This window comes from Diplotaxodon limnothrissa, linkage group LG11 (assembly GCF_057381915.1).
Source record: "Diplotaxodon limnothrissa isolate DT_005_m linkage group LG11, D_limnothrissa_male_GT1.1, whole genome shotgun sequence".
Classification (NCBI taxonomy): domain Eukaryota; kingdom Metazoa; phylum Chordata; class Actinopteri; order Cichliformes; family Cichlidae; genus Diplotaxodon; species Diplotaxodon limnothrissa.
In genome coordinates, this window is record NC_140606.1 from 27,461,688 (window position 1) to 27,480,396 (window position 18,709).

Consider the following 18,709-nt stretch of genomic DNA (forward strand, 5'->3'; position numbering starts at 1 on the left):
TTACATGTTGGCGGGCAGTTTGTGTCGTAGTCCCTCTGAGTCTTTTCTGCCCGGTGACAGCTGAGGGTCTTTTTGTCCACCTTTAGGAGAGGTGGATTTGGCAGGGGAGTCTGCGTGTGCCGACTGGGTGGGTGCAGTGGTGGATGCTTGTGTGGTCTGGACAGGGGTGGAACGTGTATTGAGTTTTGAGGACTGGGTAGGGGCAGCCATGGTGCTTGGTATTTGTTTTGGGGGGTTAGAAGAGGCCGGCTGAACACATGGAGAGGTGCTGGTGGTGGTGGTGGTGCTGGAGGGGGTAGAAAGAGAGGGGGACTTTGTGGAGCATAAAATTGTTGAGCAGGAGGCTGTGGATGTGATTTCTTTGGCAGTGGAGCTTGGAGTTGGGACAGGAGATGTTTGCTTTACAGGATGAACTGAAAAAGTTACTTTAGTTGGAGCGTTAGTGCTAGCAGGTGTTTGGGACAGAGTTGAAGTTTGGGTTGGGGTGACAGGTGAGACCTGTTTAGGAATCTGGCTTGAAGTGGGGACTCTTGCTGAGCTGGAGACTGAGGCCTGGAGACAAGGTGTTGGACTGTGGCATTTACTCAGGGAGGGGACCGATGTAAGAGGGATGGGAGATGAGGAAGGTGTTGGGGTGAAGGTCTGGGTAGGGGTACCCGGTGTGCTGGCTTGAGTAGGCGTTTGGGAGGGGGTAGATGTTCGGGTGCGGGTTGTTTGAGTGGGAGAAGGGACTGGAGTCAAGACAGGGCTGGCACCCGACAATGGAGAAGCAGATGGTGGTGTGTTGGATGCCTTCGCTCTTGGGCTCTGGGGGTGGGGCGGAGAAGATGAAACCAAAGAGGAAGGGGGAGAAGAGGATGTGAGTGAGGATCTGGTCCCGTAAGGCTGAGGTAGTGGAACAGGGGTAGGAACAGAGGATGGAGGTGGTGTGGAAGATGGAGAGGGAGAGGACGAGCGGGAGGAGGGTGTAGGAATCGGTTTGGGACGAGGAATTGAAGAGAGCGACAGTGGGCTTGTTCCTGCCGATGGAGGGGTGGAGCAGAGAGGAGGAGAGGAGGAGCGGGAAGGGGTCATTGGGATTGGTTTCGGTCGAGGAGTCTGGCAAAGAATAGGTGTAGGAGATGAAGGAGTGGGTGCAGGGGAAGGGGTGGCAGAGGACAGCGGGGTATGCTTTGGAGGAGAGGAAGATGCTGGCACAGACGATGTAGAAGGCATGTGTGCAGCTGTGGCAGCAGAGGCAGTGTGAGCTGCAGACTGTGTCTTTACAGTCTGTGCTATAGTGGGCTGGACAGGAACTGTGCCCTGTGCTTGTGTTTGTGCATTAAATGGCATATTTGTCACCAGCTGTACTGAAGGATTAGAGGTCAGCAGGCCTGCACTGCTTCCCCTGGCTAATTGCCCTGCCAGAAACGGAGCTGCTAGCAAATTACCGCCAGAGGCCTTCCGATGGAGAGGAGGGTGAGGCTGCACTGCAGCCCAAGAGCGATGAGGCAGGGTGGGCTGTGAGGCTGAGAGCAGCCTGGCTTCCTGGGTGAGTCTACCCAGTGCTGGGAGACCCTGTGAAGTGTTTCCTCCATGACGTAACAGAGCCTCTTTTGCCCCTTGCTGAGCTGTAAGCAAAGTGTTGCCATCTGATGGGCCACTGGAGGCAGGCGGATTGGTGGCTGGTGTTTTGTGGGGAGGTGCAGCTGGTCCTCCTCCTCCTCCTGTTGGGGCTCCAAGAGATCCAGAAATCGCTGAGGGATGATCTGCCTGAAGTCGGAGGCTGTAATGGAGATTCCTTCCTTGTTGGACAGAAGTTGGGACAGAGGAGGCTGAAGTGGGTGGAGTTTTAGCAACAGGAGGCGATGTCACCCCACCAGGAGGGCCCATGGTTGAGGGGGAGACAGGAAATCCTCTTGGCGACAAGCCACCTATTCCTCCCATCGCCATCATCCCAATGAGAGAGCTCACAGAGGGGCGAAGGGGCTGCAACACAGGAGCACGAGGAGAAGAAAGAGGGAAAGAGGAGGAGGAAGAGGGGGAGATGAGAGGGGAGGGCAGGTAAAAAGCTCCTCCAAGAGCGTGCTGCTGCTGCTGCAGCTGCTGCAGCTGCTGCTGTTGCTGTTGCTGTTGGTGCATGAGGGCAATGGCTACATTACTTGTTGCAGCCGCAGTCTGCAGCGGAGCATGGACCAGCGGCGCCCAGATGACGGGGCGTGGCCGAGGAGACACCGTGCCACTTCTTCCAGCGGCAGCAGCGGCTGCGATGGCATCCTGCATGGCTGGCATGCTGTCGTGTTTAACAATCTGCTGCACCAGCATGCTGTCACAGGAACCCAGACCTCCTGCTGTCATACCACCACCTCCTAGACCCCCCCCACCTCGGCCTCCACCACGACCCATGCTGCCACCAAGAGAACCGCCCTGGGACGACTTCCGCGTGAGCATGGAGTTCTTCCTGCCTGTAGAGGAGAAAAAGAAAGCGCAAATGTGAAATAAAATCTTCAACATGTCTTTGTAACCTGAGATACTGGGCTTGACAAAACGGAATGCCTAAAGGAATGATATCTTTTAAAGTAGGTAAAGCTGTCACGTAGCTGGAGTTTTAGCCTCAAGCGTTTTCCTGTTTTTTTTACATTACAAAGATTTCTAATCCTGAATTATTTTTACTTTTAATTCTTACAGCTTGTATTCAAAGAGGACTCCTGATCTTTTGGCGGCTTGAACAATCCTAACAAAGGGCCTGTGATATCTGCAAGTATTTGGTATTGTCAGTATTGAAAAAACAAATGTATGTAGCAATTCAAAAACCACAAGTTACCAATACGGTCCAGTCGGTCAGCTGCAACAGTTTCAAAGGCACGTCGCATCATCGGGTGTTCCTCCAGAACCTCATTGAAGCTGTCCACACTGAGAGAGTACAAACGGCAATATGTGTCTGCTCGGACACTGGCTGTCCTCCGTCCTCGAGTCAATAAGCAGATCTCTGACAATTAGAGGACAGTTTTATCAGTATAACAGGGAAATTGCAGTATATACAGTAGTTCTGCAAAACAAACCACAGAAAAAACTACTGCTATCTTCTGCTTCTGCTCCTCCAAAACCTTCTCCTTCTTGTTTAACGAGACACCAAAACATCCTCACCTCCAAAGTAAGACCCATCACTCAGCTTGGTCTCCTTGTTGCCACGGGTCAGCACGCTGACGCGTCCGTGCTGGATAAAGTACATCTTACGTCCAACTGTGCCCTCACGGATGATGAAGTCTGATGGCTGAAACACTTCAAAGCGGAGCTTGGTAAGTACGGCGGTCACAAAGTTGGGATCAGCGTTGGCGAACAGCGGCATGTTAGCAACCAGGCTGCGGCAGTTAAAGCTGACTATCTCCTAAGCAAAGAGGAAGAAGGGATAAAGAGAGGAGGGAGTGCTAGTCAGAGATCTGCTGCAGGCATGAACACAGCATCTACGGCATGTATGTGTGATGGTGTGGGTGTTTGTGAGTTTATCACCTCTTTTAGCGGCTCACTAAGTTCTCCCAGGATGTTCTCTTCATCGAACATTTTTCCCTGGAAGCGGTGCTCGTAGTACTCATGGATCTTTTGCCGAACATCTGCCGGGAGCTTATGGAACGACATGTACTGCTCCACCTGCTTGTACTGCAATAACGAAGGCACAAACACATTCACTTTAAGAGAAGAGTACGCGCAGACTGTGGAAATACATTCTTTAGAAATTTTATCTCAGAATCAACCTTGAAATGTGACCTCAGTTTGATATGTTTGTGTTGTTGTGTGTGGGTCAGTGCCTCAATAGATACTCAGACACTGAGATGTATATATGTTAGATAGTAAACTATCATCACTTTGCACAGCCATTGTGAGGTATAATTTCAAATCTACGAATGTTGACTCACAGCTCCAGTGGGAAGTTACGATCTCTTCAACACTGTGGGTTTAATATTGTTTTTAACTGTACAATGTGAATTACCCTAATTCATTATATGCCTATATTTATTATGCAGAAGAACTTCAGTGATTTCAGACACCAACTTCTTAAATACTTTATCTCACTAGAGCGTACTTCCGGGTGTTAGAAATATGTTGAAATGTTTTTCCCCTTTTTTTGAACTCTAGTTTATCTCTTGACCCCTTTGCTAGGTTCACCCCCAAATTGAAAAACACTACTCCCGTGGTTATCTGACTTTTTCTGGCAGGGTCCTCTTTAGGAGCTAAAAAAGTTCATGCCTCCCACAGTTTGTATTAATCATTAACACTAAAAAGGGCCTATTTTGATTTCTAGTAAAACAAAGGTCACTGTGATAACTTTAGCAAACTCTTTGTTTTTTTTTTTCCAACATAAATCACAAACTTGTTTTTTCCACACATTTTTCTCACAGTGATCTATGCTTCCCCTTGCACTGGCTTCATGCAAAGATTTGTTGGTTTGGGGCTCAAATTTAAGAATTTGGAGTATTTTTTTTGTTTCATTTTAAATTGTGAATCTTAGCATCAGCATTCAAGTACTTCAGCATTAATTAAAACCAGCATACCGCTTATAATAGTAATTGAAACCCCAGACAAAAAAATTGAACAAAGTTTAAAGTCTGAACAAGGAGAGTCAACCTAAAGGCTGCAGGCTAGAACGGACCCACCTGGATGGCTTGTAGATCTACATAGTCAGAAGCACCCACAGTCATACGACACTCATAAACAAGCGTCATATTTCACCTTTTCCTGATACTGTCGCCGCGATGAGTCTAGTGACTGGATCAGAGCGGTGGCGTGGCCGATGAACATGGCATAGCAGGTGGCGCCTACAATCATACTGAGCATGGTGAGCCACACGTCAGTCATCCCCTCGGGAGCCTGGGCACCGTAGCCGATACACAACATGTGGCTCATGGCTTTGAACAGAGCATAGGAGTACTGCACACCCCATGTGTCGTTCTGTGAGCGGGAGAGGAAGAGAGGAAGGGTGACAGAGGAATAAAACAAGTTTCAAGCGTTAATTACAGAGACGCTGGAGCCTTGAACTGTTCTTATTTTAGTCGGGTTACGGGAGTGTTTTCCCCTCTGAGTGGCTCAGCCAAACCATTTTAGAAAATACAGCTGAGATCATAACATATTGCAGGAGAGCAATTTAAGTGCCGAAAGCCAGTGTGCTGACCAAAATCATAAAATCGAGCAGCTGCGCTACATATAAAACAATAAAAGGGCCGTCATCTTGCATTATTAAATAAATGTTCTAAAGAGGGACAATAAAATGAGCCGCCTCTATGTGTGCGTGTGTGTGTTTTTGTGTATGAGTCCAATTATACTAAGACGTTAATGGTCCATTGGACAAGGGGACCTTCTCTGGGGAAAATCCCAGCATCAGTCTGCTTAGCAACCATCACACGGGCAACTGCAAGACATGAGTCAGTTGAATATCTGAGTCTGTATGCTTTCATGCAAAATCTCCAGCAGGTCCCCAGGCCTTCCACAGATTGAGCTCATTCACACCTACACCTGATCTCTCGGAGGTTTTTAATTACAGTCAATCTTATTTCAACTGGACATGTTGCTGCATGAGCCAGTTAACACAGATAAGGGGCAAAGCATGGCAAATCTGATAAACAGTGAGTCTTTTCAGAAGCAGCGGTTTGCTTCAATCTCAAACAAATATTGCGCACGCTGTTCAAACAATCCAGATAGGGTTTTGTGTGATTCATTCAGCTCAGCCTGAACGTCACATCCTGCGTCTGTTGGCCTGACAATAAAGTCGTTCACTGAAACATATTAAAAATAACACAGAGACTCACCACCATCACGTTCTTAGAAACCCAGCAGTCAGGAGGGAAGTCCTGCAGCATGGGGACCAAAAACTGGAGACAGCCATCCCAGTGGCACAGCAGCAGCATCATGCCAATTAGATTTACTATCCTTACCATAGCACTGGCAAGGTCATAGGTCATATGGAAGATCTGAGAAAGAAGAGGATGTAAAAATAAGTGCGGTTAAAGAGAGCAAATGGGGTTTTAGATTTTTTTTATCCCTAAAAGCCTCTTGATCAGCAACACATCCAAAACGGGGGTGCCTCTGCCCTCCAAGCATGTTGTTTCATACAAAAGGGGCTTCTGATGAGTCATGCCTTAAATATTAAATCTTTTCCACAAATATCTGAGTTTGTGCTTCTCACCTCCTCCCACTGGTGGATGTAGCGGATGAGCCTGGACAGGCGCAGGAGCCGAAGCAGGCTCAGGATTTTGGTGAAGCGGACTATCCGCAGTGCCCTGGCCGTCCTGTAGACCTCTGAGTCCAGACTGTCCACCATTAGGAAGATGTAATCCACCGGGATGGATGACACAAAGTCCACGAGGAACCAGCTCTTCAGGTATTTCTGGCGAATCGCCCTGACGTTAGAGTGAGATGGAAGACCAGTGTCATTCCTCATTAGGCAGTCTAGTCTCGTGGAAGAGAGTTCAACATTTGCTTGGCATGAAACCTTCCTCATAAATATTCAACAGGAACATAGTGGGATTTGAACAAAGCTCTGCCACTGGCCTCACATCACCTTTTCACATCTCACACATTAATTTGTTTGAACACAAACCCAGCAGATGGCCAGAAGAGCAAATTTAAATTTATGGCATTGGTCCTGCTGCACTGATATTCCAGACAATACACACACACATGCACATAAATGCTCCTTCTAACCTCGGGTCGAGTAATATCTCAGTGTTGTCTTCCTTGACGATGCCGGTCCTGAAGTTAAGGACCAAATCGACCATGAAGAGAGTGTCCGAGACCACGTTAAAGATGATCCATGAAGGAGTGTTCTCGTCTCGAAAGAACGTGATGCCCACTGGCAGGATGATTAGGTTTCCCATCATCAGCAGTAACATCAAAAGATCCCAGTAGAATCTAAAAAGATAACGATGGACTCTTTATTTACCTCTGGTCTCTCCATCTTCGTTTCTTGTTTTCTTATATTGTCTTGTTGTTTTAAAAGGTTTGCCAAATAGCACAAATAGAATTTAAAATAAAGGCAAAAACATCTCAAGCTGCTGTTTGGATTGAAGACAGCTTTGCACACTTTGGCAGTATCTTAACCAGTTGAATATGCTGACTCACATGCTCATGACCCAAATATTACACTTTAATTATTGGCAAGATTTTAGTAAAAAGATGATAAAATGGCATAACTCATACAGTGCAAATGCTAAAAATACCTTGCAAAAACAGAAAAAAGACTTTCATGTTGTGGTAAAAGAGGTTTAGCAGCATCTCGCAAAGCAAAAACAGAAATATTAAATATTAATGTAAGCGAAATCTTTCTTTTTTCTTTACTGGGACCAATATAAGCTTCATATATATGTATGTTTAGCATAAGTCAGTATTACTGAAATCTATATTAACATGATTTTACAAACAGAGACACCACGGTTTTGTCACCTGTGAGCAGCTCAAATGATGAGCATTAACAGAATACTCAAAACTGAACAGGATTAGTATTCACTGTGACTGAAATCTGCATGTGTCACTTTGTCACTTTTCAAGAGTGAACCTGCTTATAAGCTCTTTGTGAAATGACAGTGTGGTGAAGTATACCAATCACGCATAACATTTTGACCACCGGCAGGTGAAGTGAATAACACTGATTATCTCTTCATCATGGCACCTGTTAGTGGGTGGGATATATCAGGGAGCAAGTGTATATTTTGTCCTCAAAATTGATGTGTTGGAAGCAGGAAAAATGGGTAAGTGTAAGGATTTGAGTGAGTTTGACAAGAGCCAAACGATGAGACTGTTATGGCCCTGGCCATAATCTATTTTGGTGGCTGTTTCTTTGTCTGTGTCTTTAAGTCTTTGCAGGCCCTGGATTGGATGAGCTGACGGCTGCCGATTGGTCTGCTGATCATGTGGTCGCATTCAAAATCCATCACCAGCAGTTGTCCTGGGGCAGCCACTGACAGCAGCAGCAGCAGACCTGACCCTGGCTTCCAAAACCCATGACTTTTGTGACTTTCTCAGTTCTTTATATAGTGTGTACATTAGTTTTCATTGTAAATAGCACTGGAGCAGAAGGGGTGAGCTGCCTTATTGTTTTTCCTTGCACTGTTTTCTCCTGTTTATCTCAGTTAGGGAGTTAGGTGTAGCGCTTGTCTTTTGTTTGATTTTTGATTTCACATAGGGTTTTAGATAGCACCTCCTCCTGAATTAGCTTGTTTTGTTTGTTATTTTGGCCTTTGTTCACCCCAGAGCTTCATTTTGCAGTGTAGAAAAATAAACCACCATTCACTAAGAAATTGGTTTTCCCTCTGTGTATGGTTTTGGGGACCAGGGCGGGGCAATCTTTTCAAACTTATGTTGCGTTCCTGTACCCCTAGACTGGGGCGTAACAGAGACAAAAATGGATGGGGTGTTCCTGGTATGCAGTGGTCCAAGGAAGGAGCAGTGGTGAACCAAGTTTTACTGATGCAGGGGCGTAAACGCTGGGCAGCGTGGTTGGATCCAACAGACGAGCTGAAAAGTTGATGCCGACTGATAGAAAGATGTCAGAATTTGTTGGGTATAGGGCTGAATAGCCACAGACCAGGGTCAGGGTGTCCGTGCTGACTCCGATCCACCACTGAAAGAGCCAACAATGGGCATGACAGCATCAGAACTGGAACACAGCAATGGAAGAAGGAGGCCTCTTCTGATGAATGACGTCTTCTTTTACATGGTGCATGTGCTTTAATATATGGCATTAGGAAGTACTATGGGAAGAAGTCCAGCAGAGGCAGTGTTCTGCTAGGATGGGTCTGGGCTTCTCTGGCTGCAAAAAGGGGACCAACACAATATTATCCAGGTGGTCATAATGTTATATGTGATTTGTGTACAGGAAGATGAGAGAGAGCCTAGAGCATGCTTCTTCTGCTGTGATGAGTCAAAATTCCTACTGTTAAAAAAAAAAAAAAAAAGACTGTATCCTGCACTTGATGTGGATAATGCTACGTTTCCTGCATATTCATTTAAAAATGTTGTTTGGCTGAATCAGGGCGCCATGTCTTCCTCTTGTGTTCCTCCACATTGCAAAAGGCAGAGCCAAGCATCTGTCCATTTTTACATTCCCATCCTAAACATATAACCCTGAAAAATCAGATTCAAAGGGGCACAACTCTGATTCAATCTTACATTTCCATAAGTTCAAAGAGACACATCAAAACAAGATTGGTCAAAGTTGAAGCACCTGAGGGCAAGATGGGTATCACGTTCTTAAAGCCTTCCCACCGACTTGGTGCCATTGGATTTTCTAAAACTTGTTAAATGCATTTCCACCAGATTAAAAAAAGAAAGCTGCTACTGGCACAGTTATACAACATTGGTGGTCCCAAAGTTGGAGGGGCAGATGCAAGTGCCTACGGGAGACGTTACTGCAAGAAATTTGCCACCATTCTGATAAAACTTCAGTGAAAGCAGGAGAGGCTTCTCTGTGAAAAGCAGGGCCCAACTTGTAATATTCAGTTCTCCAACTTGCAAACTGAAGGGCACTTCTTAAAATGCAACTGGCCAGCTCTCTCCTACCTGATAACCACCCCGACCTTTTAAAATTCACATTTCTACTAAGATTTCTGTAAGATTTTAAAAACTTTCATAAAGCTACAAATGTGTTCAAACAGGTGTTTGTACATGTTTGAGAGCAGAAAGTGTGTGTTTTTGTTTTTTAAATAATCTGTGCTTATTCACATCCGTGAGCCAGGACAATAACAAGTGCAGTCCTCCTGGTAATATAAGTCAGGCTGTAGTAGATATGAATGTTTCCCTCAAGACAGCTTCATCCTTTGCTTTGGCAAGATAAAGCACCTGTGCTTCATACTAATAAAAAAAAAGAAGAAGTGATTTGAGAAAAGGAGGAAGACAGTGAAGAACAGAGGGAGGCAAACGATCAGTAACCTTGGGAGGCCTCATCAATCTGAATGTCATGCTGGAGGACTCCGTGATGTAGCCGTCTCGGAAAAAAAATCAGGCGATCATGTCATTTGGATGCTGAAAGTGATTAAAGTATGACAGAAGAGCCGATCCAATCATCGGGAGATGATTCGTGTCATCTCTCGCTCTCGTTTCTGCTAAGCCCTTTAGCCAACGCGTTATCAATGACTTGCTTATTCTTGCATCCTCACGCTGTCTCCGTCTCGCTCATTTACACACACAGTGTCTCTTTTTTTAGACAAAGTACACTCAAGCTCTGCGGTCGATTGCTATGGAGCACCAATTTAGTAACAGAACTTCATGGTGTGATGCTACCACTAGACTGATGAATATTAAGCATGCATGAGTCATCGCTCGGCCCCACACACTCTTCTGTCTGACTTTGTCACTTACACTGACAGATGTATTGCTTCATAATCACTGGCAACAAACACGCGGGGATTATTTACAGCAACATGGTCGCTCTTGCAGTTGTCGTAGCAGTGAAGGCGATTTACTCCTGACTTGGAGAACTTGCCTTGTTAACTCTGACTGTGGGAACATGTCTGTAAATTACATTATGCCTGTCAGGACCCCGTAAACAATATGAACCATAATCCTGTACCTAACGAGGCTCCCATGGAAAACCTTAGAGAGGTTACTTTTAAAACAATTAATTTAACATTGACGTGTGGACTTTGCTTTTGCCATTTTAACCATATTAGATACTTAATAATGTCTCTACTGAAGTGACTAACTGATCAGCATAAAATAATCCTCAACCAGTGACTAATTGATTATCCAACCACTGATTATTGATTAACTGCTTGGAAAAACATTCCACGGACACGGTAAAATGATTGTTCCTCCTCTTGCGATGCATTTGTTGACATCTACATCAATATTATATCTATATTTAAATTAAAATATGTAGGCTCTCTGAAACTGACTCCTCAGTAAATTTAACTTACTACAGTCACTAGCTCATGACTCCTTGTGGTGACACAGAATTTGCAGCAAAGAAGAAAGTCACGGGGAGCGGGGGTGGGGAACAAATCAGACAGCTAATTAACTCTGACAGGTTACTGAAATTAAGTTATAGTGATAAAACACACAAACACCATGGCTGAGTGAATTCATATATAATTCCAATATTTTACCCGCTGAGATTTTCTTCCTATTAAAATATTGCTATGTGTCATAGATGATTGTGTTACCACATGATATATAGAGTATCACAGCATAAATATATTGTGACATTACTGTTATTGTAGGCAACATATTGTGATTTTATCATATTGAAGATTATGCTCTGATTTCCACATCTAATTTACAGATTATGGAAAATATTGTTTGTGTCAGCGCTGTATTATAGGTGGAAAATGCTAGTACATATACAGTGTACAATTTATTAGGTACACCTTCCTAGTATTAGATTGGACCCCATTTTGCCTCCAGAACTGCTTTAATTCTTTGAAGCATAGATTTAACAGGGTGCTGGAAACATTCCTCAGAGATTTTGCTCCATGTTGGCATGACAGCATCACACATGCTGCAGATTTGTTGGCTGAACATTCATGAATAAATCTCCTGTTCCACCACATCCTAAAGGTGCTTGTATTGGAAATGGAATCTGGTGACTGTGGAGGACATTTAAGTACAGTGAACTAATCTTCATTTATAAGAAAGCAGTTTGAAGTGATTTCAACTTTGTGGTACTGCGCATTATCCTGCTGGAAGGAGATGAGTACAATGTGATCATAAAGGGTTGGGCATGGTCACGAACAAAACTAAGGAGTGCTTAAATGATGCTCAGCTGGTACAACGCGACTCAAACTGTGCCACAACTATCACACCACCACCATCCTGGACCATACAAGGCAAGATGGATCCATGTTTTCATGTTGTTTATGCCAAATTCTGGCCCTACAATCTGAATGTCTGAGCAGAAATTGAGACTCATCAGACCAGAAAACATTTTTACAACCTTCTGATGTACAGTCTGAGTTTCCTGTTCTTAGCTGACAGGAGTGGCACCCAGTGTGTTCCTGATCTGCTGTAGTCCATCTGCTTCAAGGTTCAACATGCTGTGCATTCAGAGATGCTTGTTTGCATATCTTGCTTGTAACAAGTGGTTATTTGAGTTACTGTTGCCTTCCTATCAGCTCAAACCAGGCTGGCCATTGTCCTCTGACCTCTAGTATTTTGAGGTACTTGAATATATTTTAATGTGCATTTGCTCCTTGAGCTATCTAATCTAATCTATTTTATTATTTGTTTATTTCCTTGTTTTTAAATGTCTGTACAGTACCAGCTAACAGCTCACAATCTGAAATGTTAGATGGTGACTTGTTAGCAATTCACCTGAAGAAATATTCCTCTTACATCAAGTCAGTTTCTTTTTTCTTATTCCTTTCATGCAATGAAAGAGTAAAATTTATGTTACAATACAATACAATACAACTTTATTTGTATAGCACGTTTAAAAGACCAGCGGTACACCAAAGTGCTTTACAATAAAAACAGGAAAATTAAGACATGATTAAATAAAAGACTATTAACAAAGTACCACATATGTCATCAGGTTGAGGGCACTAATTATATGGCAATAGAAAGAATATAAGAACAAAGTTACTAAGAACAGATATAGCTAAAAGATAAAGTACATAAATAAAAATTGAACCAAATATAAAAAAGGGACACTAACTAGATGGAAAAACTATGTTGAATAAGTGAGTTTTTAAACGGGATTTAAAAGATAAAATGTTTGGCCTTTTCTTCCAATGGACTTGCTTTTGTTTAAGTACTTACTGAGTACTTACTCCTACTGCTCAATATAGTACATTACCCTTCAGGGAATTATGTATTTCTCATCTTTAACTTAAGAAAATCTATTTATTCTTGCAATCTTGTATCTATCATACAGGTTTCACAGATTAAAATGTGGATCATATGCATTGTTTTAGTTTGCTGAGTAAAATACTAGGTGACACTGTCCATGTACACTGCACATTACTCTGCTTCTATGTACTACAGCCTACTGTTTCCATGGGGATGTGACAGCTGATTCAAACCTGAATGAAGAAGGGAAGACCCAAACAGACAAGAAGATGTGACAGCCAAACTAAAACTCAGAATAAATACCTGACACGACCTGGTTTCTGATTTTCCACCTGGTGAAACACCGCGAGCTGTGCACTGTGCGGTTCATTCGGGTATAAATGCATATAGTGTGCACTTGTGAACTGCACTCACACATGCTTATACACACACAGGAATTGCAAATGCAATCAAAGCTGCTCTCTGTAACCTCATCAGTATTCCATTTTGAACACGAACAGGTGGTGGAGGGTAACCGACCTGTATCTACCTGCTCAGCTGTTGTCATACCAAAAAACCAAATCTACTGTAATTGAGGCCAAGTGTCTCCTGTGTTGCCTGTGATTGGTTCCCTGCTTGCGGTTGGCCAGATGTCAGCTCCTTGCAAGTTTCCACCCATCATCCAGTCCGGCACATACAGACAAACAAGGACAACTCTACATGTATCAGCAGCATCACTGATTCAACATGAATTCACTCTGCTTCTATTTCTAACTCTCCTCACCCTTCATCTCTCACTTTGTATGCTTCTCATGCCACAATGTGTATTTTCTTCACCTCTTCTGCCCCTCATTATGTATTCTTATAGGTGCAGCAACAACACATCTTTTCTTAATGAGGTGAAAGGTGTGGGAGCTTATCGGCAGACTCAGTAAAGACAGACCAAATGTACGAGCACAAGCGCTGCCACACATTCTAGTGGCTGCAAGGGCCAAAACACATAAAGCAGCTCTGAAGGTAATCTGTCTTCTTGTCTCTCGCGCCTCGGCCTTGCAAAGTTCCTCTTCAGGTACTTAACGGAAAAGTTAGATGACTGAATAATGCATAATGCATACTCAACTTGCATAATTTAGAATTCCATACATAATTGACTAAAATTCAATTGCAATTCTGCAACGGGCTAATTAGGACTATTTAACTCATCAGATGTCTTGGTTGAACATCAATTAATGCAGGACAGGCTGAGATTCAATGAAACACAAACTCATTCACAACACTCTTTGTCGATCCTGCCTCGCCTTCCTCGCTGACTACCTACATCACATTACCTGCGAGCAGCCCCATAAGAAGCACGTGTGAGCGATCATTACATTGACAGACAATTCAAAATGACACAGTCAGTGTGTGCCTGTGTGTGGTTGATGAGACAAAAGTGGGCCAGGAGCCTTGGGGATCAAGTCATCCATTGTTGCTGCAGTCTGTCTGGAGATTATGAATGCTGCCTCTCCCTTTGCTGTCCATCTGCACATCTTAGGCACATGCAATTATGGAGAGCAATTTTCTGTGAATACCTGGCCTATTAACTCATAAATAATAACGCATATTTAACATGTGCAATATGAGAGAGAGAGAGAGAGAGAGAGAGAGAGAGAGAGAAAGGGAGATGTATAAATCACAACACTATTGTAAAGTAAAGACCCTACAATAATACAGAGAAATCCCCAACAATCGGACGACCCCCTATGAGCAAGCACTTGGAGACAATGGGAAGGAAATCTCCCTTTTAACAGGAAGAAACCTCCAGCAGTTTCAGGGAGGGGCACTTATCTTTCACAACCCGTTAGGAATGAGTAACCAAACCCGGCTTACCCATTCCTGTACTAACTATTCAGCTCAGGTGGCAGAAAAATCCTAATCCGCCACCAACAGGGAGCGCTGTGCTTGGTTAAGCCACCTTTACATGAAAACATACTGAACTTTTTACCTAAGTTACTTGGAAAGGGACGTGCACCTTTTGTCTATATCTGTGAAAGATTATTTCCAGGAAACAACAGGCTACTATAATAAAATATTCCTCTTAGAAATGGAGACCAGCCATTGTAGCGTTCTGTCTATCTTGGAGACCTTAGCCCCTGATCGCTGCTCTTTCCATGAGCACCTGTAGCTGTGTCTTTGTTGTACAACCCCACTTTAAGCTTCATCTTCTCCTCTAACCCTGACGTAATTTACTATGCACTACTGCCGTGCCCTGGGAATATATATTTAGCCTCCTGCATTTCTTTCTCCTTTCCCAGTTGTCCTCCTCCCCATTTCCCCTGTTAACAAGTGAAGAGGTTGCTTAATGCATGATCTGTTTTCCTTTTCCTCTCTCTTTCTCTCTCTAGTTAATTGTCCATCATTATACTTCAAGTGTGCTCTGTAAAAATGAGCATGAATTCAACTTGCTTTGATCCACATTTCTCAGAAAAAAACATAATCTGTATTGAAAATGCCACAAGTGGCATTTAATTCACAAACCAACATCAGAGTGACCAGCTGCTGTGGAGGGTGTGTGTGTGTGTGTGTGTGTGTGTGTGTGTGTGTGTGTGTGTGTGTGTGTGTGTGTGTGTGTGTGTGGGAGGGCTCCATACCTGAAGTCACTGTAGGGGTGGATGATCCACGCTCCTGCTGATTTCAGTCTTTCCTGCTCCTGTTCCACAGCTTTGTGCGATCCAAACATGCGCAGACTGAACTTGTTGACCCCAGGCTGAAGCATGGCTCCAAACTGTCTCTGGATGAAGGTGCTCTGGTTGGAGTTGCTGTAGTCTTCCCCGTCCAATCCCATGCCAAACCCACCCAGGCTAGACTGACCCATCATCTCAGGGGTTCCTGCTGCATTGGTGTTGCATGCTGTGGTTGTGGTGGTCTCTGCACCGGTGGCCACCACCATGACTCCGGTCCCAGTGGAGGACGTAGAGGCCAGGGCTGCACGGGAGGCGAAGCCTACTGATCGCGGAGGAGGATGGGCTGTGCCAGAAGAGGAGGACGGAGGAGGCGGCAAGGGAATCGGGGTAGTTGGAGTGCCTGCTGTACGGAAGGGCAGGCCGTCCCTGGTGGAGGCGCTCATGATGGAGAGGCGACGCCCGCGTCCACCTGAGGATGTGCTATCTGCCCCAAAGGAGCCCCTTTCTCCCTCCAGCGAGGCCTGGGACAGCCTGTAGCCGGGAGAGGGCAAACTGCCCTTACTGCGCCTCTTCGAGTCCCCTCCATTACGCCTGGGCAGGCTGTCACCCCCGGACCCCCCAGCGCTACTAGGGGTACCCACACCTCCAGCCACCCCATCCATCCCAACTCAGGGAAGGGGAGGAGTGTGAGAGGAGGATCAATATAACCTGTGACCCCCACCCCTCAGAATAACTATTCAGTACTGTCGACCTGTCTAGGTTACATAGATGAGAAAGTCAATGAGGCTCTGAATGTTAAATTGAAGAAGCGACAGAAAAGTGCAGCGTGTCTCCAGTCATTCTCCCGGAGTCTTCCGCCCTCTTTCCGCGGATGTGGCCATTCTTACCTCAGTGCCCTTGGAAAAAGCCCCATCCAGACAAAAATATCCCCCCCTATCACTGTGACGCCTGCAGCTTCACTTTTCCTCTTTTCTTAAAGAGTCTTGTTTGTCCTTACAGATGTTTCTCTGCCAGTCCTCCTTCCTCGTCCTTGAAACGCTGCTCTCCGCCCGAGGCCCTCCCTCTCCGCTCCACAGTCGCCCTTAACGCTCCGACACCGGTCATATTGGCACCGGATTCCCGGTCTATTGTAGATAAGAGCGCTCGACGCTCATTGGCCGTCCGTGTCCTGTCCGTGTAGCCTATATGTCCAGGCTGCCTTCCCAGTCTTTGCCCCTTTCATCATATATCATTATGTAAGAGATGTTTTGGGCGCTAAGGTGTCAGACTGGGGAACATTCATCCGAGGATGAAAGACAAGGACACTCGATACTCTGTTAGGAGGGATGGGTTGTTAACGGACAGAAAGGACGCACGAAAAAAGGCACAAACGAGCGCTCATTCCGAGACGCACTGATTCACTGTCGAGGACACGCACTCGACCAGCAACCAGGCACATGCACATAGGAAAAACGGGAACAAATACGGCTGGGAAGGAAGTCAGAATACCCCAGGTCTAGCCCATGTTTTCACTGAGTCCGCCACACGTTGTCATTTTCAGTATCCGTGCGGGAAAAAACACCTTCACCATGACGGAAAACCCATCTACCCGCGACTGAAGCGCAGTCAGACACACAGACAGATTTCCTCCTTTACAAAAAAAGCTATTTTATATATATAAAAAAAACCTGATACCGCAATTAACTTGATGAGGTTCTCACAGCCTGACGCACCACATTCCATGTTTCCTCACATGCAGGCGCTGCCATGCACTTCACTTCACTTTTCAATGACACAGTCTACAGGGATACGGCGGCGTCCCTTCCCCTCTTATGGCACCAACGGCAGATTACAGACTCTACATTTAAATGAAGAAAGCTGCTCCGAGGTAAAACTGTGCGCTCCCATGAATTTCAAACCTTCCTTAAAAAAAAAAAAAAAAAAAAAGCAACTTGTTGATCCTTGGTCCTCAGGAAATTGTGCAGAGCAGATGGAGTCCAGTTTACGGCTCAATTTACTTCCTTTTCTGACTCAACACTCAAGAGGTCGGTCTGACACGTCCGCAGAAGCGCGCCGCCAGCGCGTGCAAATGAAATATTAAATAAATAAATGTCCATATAATAGTCGGAATCTAATCAGCTTGTTGCCATGGCATCCGCATCCCCATCATCCTTCCCCCAAGGCCGCATGCCCAACCGGCGCAAGACGCACGCATCCCTCGCAGGTACAGGATGCGCGTCATCCCTTCTCACCAATACGGCGAGGGAGCGCGTGATGGAAAGAGGGATGATGAAACTTTATTTAAATAGCAAAAAGGGGCAAGCCTTTTTTGTACCAACAATGGGGAGGACTTATGAAGGAAATAAAAGAAAAATGAATGAAGTCCTCAAAGAACGCTGTGATCCAAACAACGTGAAGCAGATACACCTTTTAGAAATGAAATAATAAATATAAATTCAATCTGCAGTTAAACTCCAGAGCTTGAGTTCGTCTAGAGAGATATGAAGGCTGATACATCATGAAATAGATCACAGGGTAGTTTACTGTAATATACTTTTCCCCCTTTAAGTATTTTAAATGTATTTAAGTACTCGACTACATTTTTCACAGCAAGATTTACTTTTATTCGTCAGCTGTTTATTGGTTATCCTTCTTAAGTAAGAGACTTTATAGTCGATCTGTCAGTATTCTAAGGTCAAGAAATATTGTGAATGCAGGGATTTTAAATGTAACAGAGTAGTTTATTTTTTATGTGTTGTTACGAATTGTGAACACATCTACATCCAAATTACACTCAGCAGGGAAAAGTATGTTCAGCTTAAGAACAGCTGTGAAGTACTTATGTAAACATCTAAAACTACAACATTTTTGAGGGAAAAATTACATTTGACAGCTATTTACTACTTAGTATAAAAAGGGCACCTATTATGTTCATTTACAATTGCTGTGATGGCTATTTTTATTCTTGGATTAACGAGTGGGAGGCTAAATACTCTGTACAGCAGATGAATAGTATCTGAAAGCCATGTCCTTAAGAAACAGGGGGGAAAATCCAGCAACGTCCCAATCTGCTAGGCCTTCAGTCAATCCATCTGCTGTTCACTGAAGTCTCATCAGAAAAGCTCTCAGTGCAAGGGTGGGTGTCAAGAAGCCATTCTTATTGAAGGGAAACAGGGAGAAAGGCTGTGGTGTGTCAAATTACACAAGAAGTGGACCGAAAATTAATGTCAGCAGGTATTGAATTGATGAATGGAATTGATGAATCACAATTTCAATATTTGGTTCTGATCATCACCACCATTATCAAAACTGATGGAATTATAGATGGAGAAAAG

At 44.5% G+C, this 18,709-nt stretch overlaps 1 protein-coding gene across 4 annotated transcripts; it reads right to left on the reverse strand.

Annotated features, from left to right (window-relative positions):
• Nucleotides 1–16,057, reverse strand: LOC146622983 (uncharacterized). 4 transcript variants are annotated; one of them, XM_085365587.1, is made up of 10 exons: nt 15,363–16,057; nt 6,676–6,882; nt 6,158–6,371; nt 5,781–5,942; nt 4,708–4,926; nt 3,490–3,636; nt 3,127–3,367; nt 2,804–2,968; nt 687–2,444; nt 1–479 (listed from the first exon to the last, which is right to left on the reverse strand). In XM_085365587.1, exons 1-10 carry the CDS (start codon nt 16,055–16,057, stop codon nt 1–3), a joined length of 4,287 nt encoding a protein of 1,428 aa, XP_085221713.1. The 4 variants fall into 4 exon arrangements, with proteins under 4 accessions (XP_085221713.1, XP_085221714.1, XP_085221712.1 ...); XM_085365588.1 differs by having other exon boundaries at nt 1–156; nt 388–2,444; XM_085365586.1 differs by having other exon boundaries at nt 1–146; nt 258–2,444.
• Nucleotides 16,058–18,709: the final 2,652 nt, after the last annotated feature.